This window comes from Scylla paramamosain, chromosome 25 (assembly GCF_035594125.1).
Source record: "Scylla paramamosain isolate STU-SP2022 chromosome 25, ASM3559412v1, whole genome shotgun sequence".
Lineage (NCBI taxonomy): Eukaryota > Metazoa > Arthropoda > Malacostraca > Decapoda > Portunidae > Scylla > Scylla paramamosain.
This window is the reverse complement of record NC_087175.1, coordinates 1,625,001-1,638,362: the sequence shown is the minus strand read 5'-3', so window position 1 is coordinate 1,638,362 and position 13,362 is coordinate 1,625,001. Positions and strand designations below refer to the sequence as shown.

Here is a 13,362-nt window from a genome sequence, read left to right as displayed (position 1 = left end):
GTATAATACTATTTTTGCATGTCTTTATTACTCTTCACCTGTTAAATTTTTGGTGTTCTTTCCTTGTCAACGTGTGTGCATGTGTGTGTGTGTGTGTGTGTGCCATGGAGAGTGGAAGGAAGGAATACAGGGACATCATACAATATATAGGCCATCAGTTATGCATGGTCTTAATTCTCTCTCTCTCTCTCTCTCTCTCTCTCTCTCTCTCTCTCTCTGAAAATACTAAGGGTGAGTAAAGTGCTTTGTTGTCTTGCCACGACTGTTTTCAAAGGCCACAGATCATCAGCCTCGTTCTCAAGTGTTTCTCCTGTTCGTCATGTAGAAATATTGTTAATCTGTCACTAGAACAAAAAAAAAAAAACAAAAAAAAAAAACGTCACTTCAACTAGACTTTTGAATGTAGTGGAGATGCGGCGCGGAAGTGTTTCAGAATATGTGGTGAGGTTGTGAGGCTGAGGATGCACTGAGTGACGTTAAAATGTAAATGTGGTTGAACTATGGATCGTGACTGGATTACAGTGCGTGGTAATCATGGCCATAAGTTAGTTACCTGCACTCGCTTCCACAGCAAAGTGATAAATTAACACTATTACTGCGGTGAATAAAACCATTTTACTGGATGATATGTGTGGTGTAGCTGTGTGGTTTTTTATTTAGGCTAGTTTAGTGTGACAGATTTGTGCCCAAGTTGCTGGTTAGTGTGGCCAGGTAGGTACCAGTTAGTTTAGCGTGACCAGTCCAGATTTCTGCCTGTGAGTGTAACGTGAAAAACTTTTGTTCACGTTAAGCGTGGTAAACTTTTGCACGTTGGTTTAGCGTAGCATATTATTTATTTATTTATTTTTTTTATTTATTTTTATTTATTTTTAATTTTTTTGGCATGAGGTTCACGTGACCAACCTTATTTCTGTGTAGGTTTATATAGCTAATCGTGATGGAGAAAAAAATGAATAGGAGAGAGAGAGAGAGAGAGAGAGAGAGAGAGAGAGAGAGAGAGAGAGAGAGAGAACTACTACTACTATTACTACTGGTGTAGATAGTTGCAGAGTTTCTGAGGCCGTTTAGATAATGTTCCTCAGAATGGCCTTGGCCCCCCCACCTCCCACACCAAGGCACAAGTGTCCCCTGATAACAGTGCAATGCCCGATAACAGTGTAGTACCCGATAACAGTGCAGTGCCCGATAATTTTTTTTTTTTTTTTTATGTAGGAAGGACACTGGCCAAGGACAACAAAAATCTAATAAAAAAAATGCCCACTGAAATGCCAGTCCCATAAAAGGGTCAAAGCAGTGGTCAAAAATTGGTGGATAAGTTGAAACCTCCCTCTTGAAGGAATTCAAGTCATAGGAAGGTGGAAATAGAGAAGCAGGCAGGGAGTTCCAGAGTTTATCAGAGAAAGGGATGAATGATTGAGAATACTGGTTAACTCTTGCGTTAGAGAGGTGGACAGAATAGGGGTGAGAGAAAGAAGAAAGTCTTGTGCAGCGAGGCCGCGGAAGGAGGGGAGGCATGCAGTTAGCAAGATCAGAAGAGCAGTTGGCATGAAAATAGCGGTAGAAGACAGCTAGATATGCAACATTGCGGCGGTGAGAGAGGGGCTGAAGACAGTCAGTTAGAGGAGAGGAGTTGATGAGACGAAAAGCTTTTGATTCCACCCTGTCTAGAAGAGCAGTATGAGTGGAACCCCCCCAGACATGTGAAGCATACTCCATACATGGACGGATAAGGCCCTTGTACAGAGTTAGCAGCTGGGGGGATGAGAAAAACTGGCGGAGACATCTCAGAACACCTAACTTCATAGAAGCTGTTTTAGCTAGAGATGAGATGTGAAGTTTCCAGTTCAGATTATAAGTAAAGGACAGACCGAGGATGTTCAGTGTAGAAGAGGGGGACAGTTGAGTGTCATTGAAGAAGAGGGGATAGTTGTCTGGAAGGTTGTGTCGAGTTGATAGATGGAGGAATTGAGTTTTTGAGGCATTGAACAATACCAAGTTTGCTCTGCCCCAATCAGAAATTTTAGAAAGATCAGAAGTCAGGCGTTCTGTGGCTTCCCTGCGTGATATGTTTACCCCCTGAAGGGTTGGACGTCTATGAAAAGACGTGGAAAAGTGCAGGGTGGTATCATCAGCATAGGAGTGGATAGGACAAGAAGTTTGGTTTAGAAGATCATTAATGAATAATAAGAAGAGAGTGGGTGACAGGACAGAACCCTGAGGAACACCACTGTTAATAGATTTAGGAGAAGAACAGTGACCGTCTACCACAGCAGCAATAGAACGGTCAGAAAGGAAACTTGAGATGAAGTTACAGAGAGAAGGATAGAAACCGTAGGAGGGTAGTTTTGAAATCAAAGCTTTGTGCCAGACTCTATCAAAGGCTTTTGATATGTCCAAGGCAACAGCAAAAGTTTCACCAAAGTCTCTAAAAGAGGATGACCAAGACTCAGTAAGGAAAGCCAGAAGATCACCAGTAGAGCGGCCTTGACGGAACCCATACTGGCGATCAGATAGAAGGTTGTGAAGTGATAGATGTTTAAGAATCTTCCTGTTGAGGATAGATTCAAAAACTTTAGATAAGCAGGAAATTAAAGCAATAGGACGGTAGTTTGAGGGATTAGAGCGGTCACCCTTTTTAGGAACAGGTTGAATGTAGGCAAACTTCCAGCAAGAAGGAAAGGTAGATGTTGACAGACAGAGCTGAAAGAGTTTGACTAGGCAAGGTGCAAGCACGGAGGCACAGTTTCGGAGAACAATAGGAGGGACCCCATCAGGTCCATAAGCCTTCCGAGGGTTTAGGCCAGCGAGGGCATGGAAAACATCATTACGAAGAATTTTAATACGTGGCATGAAGTAGTCAGAGGGTGGAGGAGAGGGAGGAACAAGCCCAGAATCGTCCAAGGTAGGGTTTTTAGCAAAGGTTTGAGCAAAGAGTTCAGCTTTAGAAATAGATGTGATAGCAGTGGTGCCATCTGGTTGAAGTAGAGGAGGGAAAGAAGAAGAAGCAAAGTTATTAGAGATATTTTTGGCTAGATGCCAGAAATCACGAGAGGAGTTAGATCTTGAAAGGTTTTAACATTTTCTGTTAATGAAGGAGTTTTTGGCTAGTTGGAGAACAGACTTGGCATGGTTCCGGGCAGAAATATAAAGTGCATAAGATTCTGGTGATGGAAGGCTTAAGTACCTTTTGTGGGCCACCTCTCTATCATGTATAGCACGAGAACAAGCTGTGTTAAACCAAGGTTTAGAAGGTTTAGGACGAGAAAAAGAGTGAGGAATGTACGCCTCCATGCCAGACACTATCACCTCTGTTATGCGCTCAGCACACAAAGACGGGTCTCTGACACGGAAGCAGTAGTCATTCCAAGGAAAATCAGCAAAATACCTCCTCAGGTCCCCCCAACTAGCAGAGGCAAAACGCCAGAGGCACCTTCGCTTAGAGAGAGAGAGAGAGAGAGAGAGAGAGAGAGAGAGAGAGAGAGTAGTGAAAAATGATACCTACTCTAGTTTAGCGTGGTATTACCATTGTATTACGCGAAAATGGATAGATATGTTTAGCTTTTCCTCTTTTTTTTATCTTTAATCACCCTATAAACTCAAATTCCGTAATGAGAGAAAGATAGCTAGATCTACATATACCACAAGTAATGAATGGAAAAAAAAATATTTACAAGCCAGGAAAAAAAAAAAAAAAAATCAGGTACATATTTTGGCAAGACTCACAAAACACCAGCCTTCTTTCTCTCACCCCTATTCTGTTCACCTCTCTAACGCAAGAGTTAACCAGTATTCTCAATCATTCATCCCTTTCTCTGGTAAACTCTGGAACTCCCTGCCTGCTTCTGTATTTCCACCTTCCTATGACTTGAATTCCTTCAAGAGGGAGGCTTCAAGACACTTATCCACCAATTTTTGACCACTGCTTTGACCCTTTTATGGGACTGGCATTTCAGTGAGCATTTTTTTTATTAGATTTTTGTTTCCCTTGGCCAGTATCCTGCCTACATAAAAAAAAAAAAAAAAACATCCTGAGTCACTCTCTGGTCCATATTCTTACACGCTCTGCTGTCAAGACGCCTATTTTCAAAGGTCAGAGATGATTAGCTGGGTTCTCAAGAGTGATTCTTTAGTTAATAAATTATAAATCTTGTTAATCTGTGTCTAGAACCGTAAAAGTACCCTTGAAAACCTGTATCACTCCAGGTATTTCAGAATGGACCTGTTGCCGTTATGACGTGCCTTGTGCGGGTAAGCGTGAGACAGCGTGATGCAGGCCACGCCCCCACAGCACTACAGTTTACAAGTACATTCATTAAAGTTTTCATTAATTTCTCCCACTCCTCATCGTGACTACCAGGTACCATTCACTCCTGCTATTCCCTTAACACTAAAGGATTCATGTGTTAGCTAGGTGAGACTATTAAATGAGTTTGTGTTTAGCTGAATAGTAAGAATGGGAAGCTGTCATATGGAGAGAAGTAAGAGGCAACCGTCATGACTCATAAATGTTACCGACAAGGCGAGGCAGAGAAGCAGAGAACAGTTCAGACTCTGTCATTGCCTAGGTAAGGATTATCTACTTCTAAAACCAGTTTAGACGTTGAATTTAACCCTTTCACTGCGATATGCAACAATTCACAGCACTAAAAGCAATACATGGAATCTTTAAAAGCATTTACAAAAAAGAAAGGCATTAAAAAAGAATAGACCCGGCAATTTCTAGCGAGTACAACTTTTAGAGGTGGCGGTAGAGCAAGAACAGATGTCTCAAAGTAGTTAATCATGAAGGAAAGAAATGCTAAAGATCCGTGAAAGAATTAACACGCCAAACTCAATTAATGGTAAGGAATGTGGTGTGATGGTGAGGCTGAAGTGACAAGCAGGGCATCATTCAATGGTGTGGTGGTGAGGCTGAGTGAAGTCGCTAGAGTGGGAGTTGGGAGGCGGTGGCATTGTACAAGGTTAGCGTCTGTTTTCAAGGCACGCGCACATCTTTCTTGTGAGGGAAGCCCGTGCAGTGACAGGGGTGGGAGGAAGAAAGAGAGGTGGCATTGTGTAAGGTCATGTTTGAGTTATTCAGTGTCTAGCGTTGTCAAGGCTCGTATATTTTATCCGTCAGTGAAGCAGGTATTGTGTTCCTCTCACTGTCTGGCATGAGGTGACTTAAATACTGGTGGTTCTTTTGTATTATTATCTTACTCGTGGGGGGGCGGCGCGGCTACGTGGTGTCTCTTTAATCTTATTTAAATACAATATTCTGAAACACTTGTGGCTGCACCTACACTGCATTCGAAAGGTTGTTGCTAAGTGAAACGGGTTTTTAAGGGTGTTTTTATTTTATTTTATTTTTTTCCCGGTTCTAGTGACAGATCAACACAGTTTCTACATTATTAACTGGAGAAACACTCTTGGGGATCCGGCTAATCATCTCTGGCTTTTGAAAATATGTAGTTTTGATTATTCTTTTTGACATCGCTTTAAATAGATTTTTTTTCGATTTTTTGTCCTTACATAAAGAAAAAAAAAAAGGACTGCTACTACTATTACTACTACTACTTCTACTGCTGCTACTACCATCATTCCCCCTTCAGTAATCGCCATGGCCCCCACACTCTACTCCTTCGGGTTGTCGCCTTACTGCCGCTCCGTGGTGCTGACGGTGCGGGCTTTGGGTCTCGACGTGGACCTGAAGACCATCGACTTGCTGAAACAGGAGCAGCTCAAGCCGGAGTTTGTGGCGATCAACTCACAGCACACTGTCCCTACCCTGGTGGACGGGGACCTGGTGTTGACTGAGAGGTAGGTGCGCAGGAGAGAGTAGGCAAGTAGATAAATAGTAGGTAGATTATAGACATATGCAGTAGGTTATAGATACAAAGAGCTCGTGTTTACTTAGAGGTTGCTAAAGAAAAAGTAGATGCACAGTAGATGGTGGAAAAGTATATTAAGTAATGATGTAAAATCCAGTGAATTTCATATGAATCAAATGGAAAATTAATTGACTCCATTATTTTACTCTTCCCTTCCTCACTTCCAACTCTCCTAGCATCCTTCCTTCCTTCCGTCTCTTACGTTTTTCTTTGTTTTCTTCCTTTCTTCCATCTGTCCTTTCACCCATCCATCCATCCTTCCTTCCTTCCTTCCTTCCTTCCTTCTTTCCTTCCTTCCTTCCTTCCTCCCTCCCATCCTTCCAGCTTTCCTTCCTCCCTCACTCTCTCCATCTCTCTCTTTCCCACTCTCCCTCCACTCCTTCACTATCTTCTCCCGTTTTCTTTTTCCCCGGAGTAACTCGTATAAATCTCCCCCACAGCCGCGCCATCTGCACCTATCTCATCTCTCGCTACGCCAAGGATGACTCTCTTTATCCCAAGGACGTCATTACAAGGGCGAAGATAGACGGGCTTCTCTACTTCGACTGCTCCACCCTCTGCATCCGCTGGCGTGCTGCCGTGGTAAGTGTGTATGCGTGTAAACTGATAGATAACCTCAGTATTTTAAGTGTGCGTGTGAGTGTGTGCTTGTGTACGTGTCAGCTAACCTCCAGCACCACCACATACCCACACAGCACCCGGTCATGAAGGACGGAGCGGCCAAACCCAGCGAGGCGGCAATGAAAAACCTATACGAAGCTTTGACATGGCTGGACGAGAAGCTGGCGCAACACCCTGACCGTTACTTGGCCGGCACCGCGCAGCCCACCGTCGCGGACCTTGCTATCGCCGCTTGGGCCTGCACTTACACCGCTTCGAACTTCTCCCTGGCTCAGTACCCCCACGTGACCGCCTGGCTGGCCCGCTGTAGGGAGAATCTTACTGGCTTCGACGAGTGTGAGGAGGGCGCGGCACAGTATGCGGAAATGTTAAATGCTATAATTAAATCAAGGGCTTGAGAGAGAAGGATAGAGGAAGAGAGAGAGAGAGAGAGAGAGAGAGAGAGAGAGAGAGAGAGAGAGAGAGAGAGATTGGTCTGAAGTTCCTTACGTTCTCCTTACACAATAGAAGCGCGTACAGTGCATTGCTTAGCTCCCAAAATACTGCGGAAGAAGAAGCACCAGACGCGGGCGAGTCACGGGATGTGGCGGTGTTTCAGCTGTGCCACTTGCTCATGCCACGCTGTTGCTTCTCCTTAGTACTGCTGGTTATACTGCTGGTTATAATACTTGTTGAATGTTTTTGAGAGAAATATATGAAAGTTAAGAGAGTATTGTAATGAACCTTTCCTCTTCTCAAGGTGGAGAAAGTGTGATTAAAACATTATTTCATTTTCACTGTAACCTTTCCTTAGTACTGCTGATGTAAAGTTTGTTGAATATCCTTGATAAAATATATATTAACTAAGGTTTCCACCTGTAAAATTATTAAAAAATGCTTGCAATTAAAAATTTTTCCTCTAAGACAACATGATTAAGTCATGAAAAGTAAAACAATACTGATATAAAAAGTATGTATGAATCGATAAAGTGTGTATTTTTAGTGTCTTAATTTCTTTTAAAAGTGAAATATTGTTATTATCTACCCACCACTCCTAAGAAAGAATATTTCACGGATACACAATGGCTCTTCTAAGTAAGGAGCATGTTCCGTGCGTCATGCAGTGTGGGTGGGCGGGAAGGATAAACATTTGAGAGACAGTAACAGTTAATTTCATAGACTTAAATTGTCGATCTTAGGTGTCAATGAGTTATCGGAGTGAGATGAATTACACTTTATTGGTGTACGGTACCTGACATATACATAGGGAAACATTGGAAGATATTAATAAAAACGAGACAGTTAATACTCTTACAAACACATACGCTGTTTAGTACATGAATAATTATATTTTCAGAGAGAGAGAGAGAGAGAGAGAGAGAGAGAGACGAATACAGAAAGACACATAGAAGGACAGACAGACAGACAGTTGAAATATAAATCAAATATACACACGCACAGACAAACATTACTTATCTACCTTTTTTTAAAGTGAATTTTAGAAGATAGGCCTGGTAACGGTAATTCTGCTTCTTGTGTGTTAGGTTACGATTAGGTTCATTTTGGGTTGGTTTGGTTAGGTAAGGCTAGGTTATGTTAGGCTACGTTCAGTTTGGTAAGGCTAGGCTAGGTTAGTCTGAGTTCAGTAAAGTAAGTTATTTTGGTTTTTGGTAGGGTTTGAATTAGGTTAGGTTAGTTTAGGTTAGGTTAGGTTAGGCTACGTTCAGTTTGGTAAGGCTAGGCTAAGTTAGGCTGAGTTCAGTAAAGTAAGTTATTTTGGGTTTGGTAGGGTTTGAATTAGGTTAGATTGTGTTTGGTAAGGCAAGGTTGTGTTAGGTAAAGCAAAAATAAGTAATTTGCTGAGAATGTTAGGTAAAATCAGATTAAGTTACAATAGGTTAGGCTAGGTTAAGGTTACAATAAGTTAGATTAGATTAGGATACAATAGGTTTATATCATGAGTACTTAGAATGTAATCTGCACTGGGGAGGGGGCTCTGTCTGGTTGCCTGCCCCCCGCCTCCTCGGCCAGGGTGTTGCCGTGGTCGAAGGCAGCGTCTGGGTCCACGCACACACTGTGGGAGGACTTGCCAGTAGTGCCCAGGTACAGGTTAGCGCAGGTCAGGTGCAGGTCACAGGGGCAGTGGTCCAGAAACACCTGAGAGAGAGAGAGGGGGGGAGGGGGAAGATGGTGTTAGTTTGAGTGCGTGTATGTGATTGCGTTGGTAATGATAGTGATGGTAATATTGCTACTACTACTACTACTGCTACTACTACTACTACTACTACTACTTCTACTACTAATACTATCACCACCACTACTACTACTACTACTACTACTACTACCACTACTGTCCTTCATCTCTATGCCCTCAATCTCTTTTTCACTCTAATACACCCTTTCCACTAACACCCACCCTTCCACAGACACCCACACACTTCCACACACTCCCACGACAATCCCACATACTCTCACACACTCACCTCCTTCTCCATATTCACCAGGAGGGCCGAGGCGTCGCAGGACTCTCCCAGCGTCTTATACGGGAAGCAGTAAGATCTGGAGGCAAGCATAGGCCGTACACAGCACTCCTTCTCAGCACAATCCGACCATCTCTGACACGTCCTCTTGGTGCGAGCTGGAGAGAGAAGAGGAGTGGGTGAGTGTATGAAATTATGTTGTTGAAGGTTAGGTTTAGTTTTAAGGAAGGGTGTGTGAGGGTATTTCTGTCAGTAAGGACTGGGGAGAGAGAAAGAGTGTGTGAGTGTGTGGGTGCAAGGAAGTCTGTTGTTGTAGGTTAGGCTACGTTAGGTTAGGATCTCTCTCTCTCTCTCTCTCCTCTCTCTCTCTCTCTCTCTCTCTCTCTCTCTCTCTCTCTCTCTCTCTCTCTCTCTCTCTCTCTCTCTCTCTCTCTCTCTCTCTCTCTCTCTTACCGCCAATCCACCAGCTGGGCACCATTCTGTTCCCCACTTTGGACGGTACAGCCTCGCCACGCTGCACCACCACCACCACCACCGCCGCCACCACAACCACCACCACCACCATCACCCGCCCTGCTGCCATCACTGCTAGCTGGGGAGGGAAGGGGGGAGAGAAATAGGGAGATTAAAATTATTGCCTGATTTATTGAGTGAAACGTTTAACTATTTTTTATTCATGTTGTTGTTGTTGTTATTATCATCATCATTGTTGTTATTAATTTTATTATTATTATTATTATTATTATTATTATTATTATTATTATTATTATTATTATCAACAACAACAATAATGATACTACTACTACTACCACTACTACTACTACTACTACTACTGACTACTACTACTACTACTACTACTACTACTACTACTACTACTACTACTACTACTACTACTACTACTACTACTACTACTAATAATAATAATAATGATAATAATAATGAGAGAGAGAGAGAGAGAGAGAGAGAGAGAGAGAGAGAGAGAGAGAGAGAGAGAGAGAGAGAGAGAGAGAGAGAGAGAGAGAGAAGAAAAAGAAGAAGAAGAAGAAGAAGAAGAAGAAGAAGAAGAAGAAGAAGAAGAAGAAGAAGAAGAAGAAGAAGAAGAAGAAGAAGAATCTGTGCAGTGATGTGAAGGACGGCAAACAAAAAGCCGTAGAGTAAGTGAAACGCGGCAAGCTGTCACCGTAGACTTTTGCCGCGGTGACTCAACCTAACCTGGGTGCAGAAAAACACTTCTTCACCGCACCTCCACCACTTTCCAAAGGCTCTAGTTGAAGTGACGCGGGTTTTTAAGGATGTTTTTACGGTTCTAATGGTGTGCTAATGAACTTTCAATACTATAATACTACCATTAACTGAGAAACCAAGGAAAATAACTAGAAAAATAATGAAAGTTAAAATAATATCGGTGCTCGTGTTTACAGGAGTATTCATTGGTGTGTTGATAAGTTTTGACGTGTCTCGCCTACAGACAGACAAAGAAATTAGTAAATATGATAAATACATGAAAATTATAACGAAAAATGAAGAAGCCAAGGAAAAAAAAACAAAACAAACTAAACAACACATGAATTGCAAGAAAAGGTTAGTAACAAAGATACGTAATATTAATGTTAAACCACTAATGAGTTTTTTTTTAATATTTTTAGTGGATGTAAACAATAACAATAAAAAACAAAGAAAACCAAGAAAAACTAACTAAATAACAGCACAAAAAAAAGAAGAAAAAAATAGTGCCAAAGAGTAATATTATGCTTAAGAAATATATATTTATTTTCATACTATTTAAGTTTTTACCTTTGAAGTGAACGAGTGAGTGAGCGAGTGAGTGAGTGAGTGAGTATCGAGGAGCAGCCAAACAGCCAGTCAGCAACGACCCAACCACCAGTTCAATCAAGGGGCAACTGAGGCTGCTTTGGCCCATGTGTTCCTCTTATATACCCTGTAGGCTGTGACGTCACGGCGCCCAGCCAGCCACTCAGAACACGCCGTGGTGTCTCGAGCCGACCCTGATTGGATGAGAGAGAGAGAGAGAGAGAGAGAGAGAGAGAGAGAGAGAGAGAGAGAGAGAGAGAGAGAGAGAGAGAGAGAGAGAGAGAGAGAGAGAGAGAGAGAGAGAGAGAGAGAGAGAGAGAGAGAGAGAGTCAATGACACTTCTGTTTTTTCTTTTTTCTTATTTTTATTTAACATTAATAATTACTTCCGGTCGGACGTCAAGAAGAGGCTGAGTTATGTAGTCAAGAGAGAGAGAGAGAGAGAGAGAGAGAGAGAGAGAGAGAGAGAGAGAGAGAGAGAGAGAGAGAGAGAGAGAGAGAGAGAGAGAGAGAGAGAGAGAGAGAGAGAGAGCATAAAAATAACTCACACAGTACATTAAAAAAAAGATAAAAAAGCACAAGATTGAATTAGCTTTCTTTATTTCTTTCCCCTTTCTTTTCTTTCTTTTCCTCTGTTTCTTGCATTTATCTTTATTTTCCTTGTTTTTTCACTTCCCATTCCTATTTTTCTTTCAAGTTTCCCTTCCTTTCTTCCTCATAATCCTTTCACCACCACCACCACCACCATCACCACCATCACCATCACCACCACCACCACCACCACCACCACCAAGAACAATTCCATTTTATATCATATTGTAAGAATCTTGGAAGGGACACAAGAGGAGGAAGAGGAGAAGGAGGAGGAAGAGGAGGAGGAAGAAGAGGAGGAGGAGGAGGAGGAGGAGGGCCATAGAAACATTAACTCTATTTTACAGCTGTGGTTACCCTTTTGTTTACATTGAGAGAGGAGAGAGAGAGATGAGAGAGAGAGAGAGAGAGAGAGAGGGAGAGAGAGAGAGAGAGAGAGAGAGAGAGAGAGAGAGAGAGAGAGAGAGAGAGAGGAGAGAGTGAGAGAGAGAGAGAGAGAGAGAGTAAATTTTGTGCTTTTTTGTAGATAGAATGAGATTAATTTTGTATTTTTTTGATAGAATGGTGAAAATTTTGTAGTTTCTGTAGATAGAATAAGAATGATTTTGCAGTTTTTTTTTTTTAGGCAGAATAACGTTGATTTTGTAGAATGAGATTAATATTGAGGGGAGGGAGGGATGCAACAATGGGGGAGAGGAGAAAGGTACTGCAAAGAGAGAAGAAACGGGAGAGGGGTGCTGTGAGAAGTCAGAGGAGAGGTGGAGGGGGGGGGAGGACAGTGCAGAGGGTGAGAGAGGGGAGAGGGGTGCAACAATGGGAGGTATTAATGGAGAGGGGGGGGGGTAGCTTTTGCATAAGGTGTTCTTGGAAAGGGTGCTGGTGGTGGGTGTTCTCAAGAGGGTGCGTCAAGGGGGGCAGCTTTTGTTTCAAGGAGCAAAATGACCCTTTTTATTTTTGGCATAATGTTTCTGGCCAATTATATCTGAAAATAGCCGTGCAAGGTGACCCTTTCCTCTCTTCCTTTCTGTCTTTTTTATTATTTATTTTTTTCATGTTTTGTATTCACCCACACACGTCTGTTTCCTTTGCCTGTCTGTCTGTCTGTCTGTTTGTTTTGGTGTTTGTCAGAAAGATATGTGTATATTGAAAAGATTATCAGCTCATTTCACTGTTTTTTTTTTTTTTAGCTATCTGTTATTGTTTCAAGTTGACTATTCACCCACACACGTCTGTCTGTCCTGTCTGTCTGTCTGTCTGGTGGAAATAGGCAGGCATGTTTTATATAGGGACTGCCACGTGTAGGTCTGACGGCTTCTTGCACCAACCATTGTTTTCCTTATGTTTTACTGCTGTTATTATGATTTTTTTGTCATATTTGTTTCTTATTTATAGAGGAAAAACAAGACATACCATTTCTCTATCTCTCTCTCTCTTTGTGTCTCTGTTTGTCTCTCCATCTCTCTCTCTCTCAGGCGAAACACTAAAACACACAAGTCAGAACATTATTTTTTTATTCCACGAGGGAGAAAGACATTTGTTAGGTTCGTTCATTTCTTCGTCGCTAGATGGCGTTGAGTGGCGTTGAGTGGCGTGGCTTGGAGTGGCGTGTCCCCGTATTATGTCCAATGCACTAGTCTCCTTCCCTTACCTCCCTTCCCGCTGCCTCTCTCTGTCTCACTACCCTGTCCTGTGCTGATAAAAGGAGGGAGGATGGGAAGGAGGGAAGGAGGGGGAGGAAGGAGGAAACAGAAGGAAGGAAAGAAGGAAGGAAGAAAGGAAGGAAGGAAGGTTAAAAGCAAGTGTCCCTAATTAAACAGAATTCGTAGATCAGGTTGGGACAGATCAAAATATAGGTTAGGTTAGGCCGTGTCAGGTTAGGTTAGGTCAGGTTAGGTTAGGTTAGGTTAAGTAATGTACAGAGGATTTAGATTTGGTTAGGTTGATTTAGGTTAGGTTAGGTTAAGTAAGGTTAGGTTACGTCAAGTTAGGTTAGGTTAGGTTAAGTTAGGT

At 42.3% G+C, this 13,362-nt stretch overlaps 2 protein-coding genes and 1 long non-coding RNA gene across 4 annotated transcripts in view; 2 read left to right on the top strand and 1 right to left on the bottom strand.

Annotated features, from left to right (window-relative positions):
• Window positions 1-4,429: 4,429 nt before the first annotated feature.
• Window positions 4,430-7,381, top strand: LOC135113409 (glutathione S-transferase 1-like). Of its 2 annotated transcripts, none has more exons than XM_064028666.1 (4): window positions 4,430-4,565; window positions 5,592-5,799; window positions 6,311-6,452; window positions 6,566-7,381. In XM_064028666.1, the coding sequence occupies exons 2-4, from the start codon at window positions 5,600-5,602 to the stop codon at window positions 6,887-6,889; spliced, it is 666 nt and encodes a 221-aa protein (XP_063884736.1). In that variant the 5' UTR covers window positions 4,430-4,565; window positions 5,592-5,599; the 3' UTR covers window positions 6,890-7,381. The 2 variants fall into 2 exon arrangements, with proteins under 2 accessions (XP_063884736.1, XP_063884735.1); XM_064028665.1 differs by lacking the exon at window positions 4,430-4,565 and adding an exon at window positions 4,714-4,841.
• Window positions 7,382-7,692: 311 nt separating this feature from the next.
• On the bottom strand, window positions 7,693-10,871 carry LOC135113411 (uncharacterized). Its single transcript, XM_064028668.1, has 4 exons — window positions 10,745-10,871; window positions 9,404-9,542; window positions 8,954-9,108; window positions 7,693-8,627 (listed from the first exon to the last, which is right to left on the bottom strand). The coding sequence occupies exons 2-4, from the start codon at window positions 9,531-9,533 to the stop codon at window positions 8,436-8,438; spliced, it is 477 nt and encodes a 158-aa protein (XP_063884738.1). The 5' UTR covers window positions 9,534-9,542; window positions 10,745-10,871; the 3' UTR covers window positions 7,693-8,435.
• Window positions 10,872-12,849: 1,978 nt separating this feature from the next.
• Window positions 12,850-13,362, top strand: part of LOC135113415 (uncharacterized) — a 1,300-nt gene continuing 787 nt past the window's right edge. The window contains exons 1-2 of the long non-coding RNA XR_010274830.1: window positions 12,850-13,310; window positions 13,351-13,362. The exon at window positions 13,351-13,362 is cut by the window's right edge and continues 787 nt beyond it. This is a non-coding gene — a long non-coding RNA (uncharacterized LOC135113415). The remainder of the gene's footprint in view (window positions 13,311-13,350) is intronic.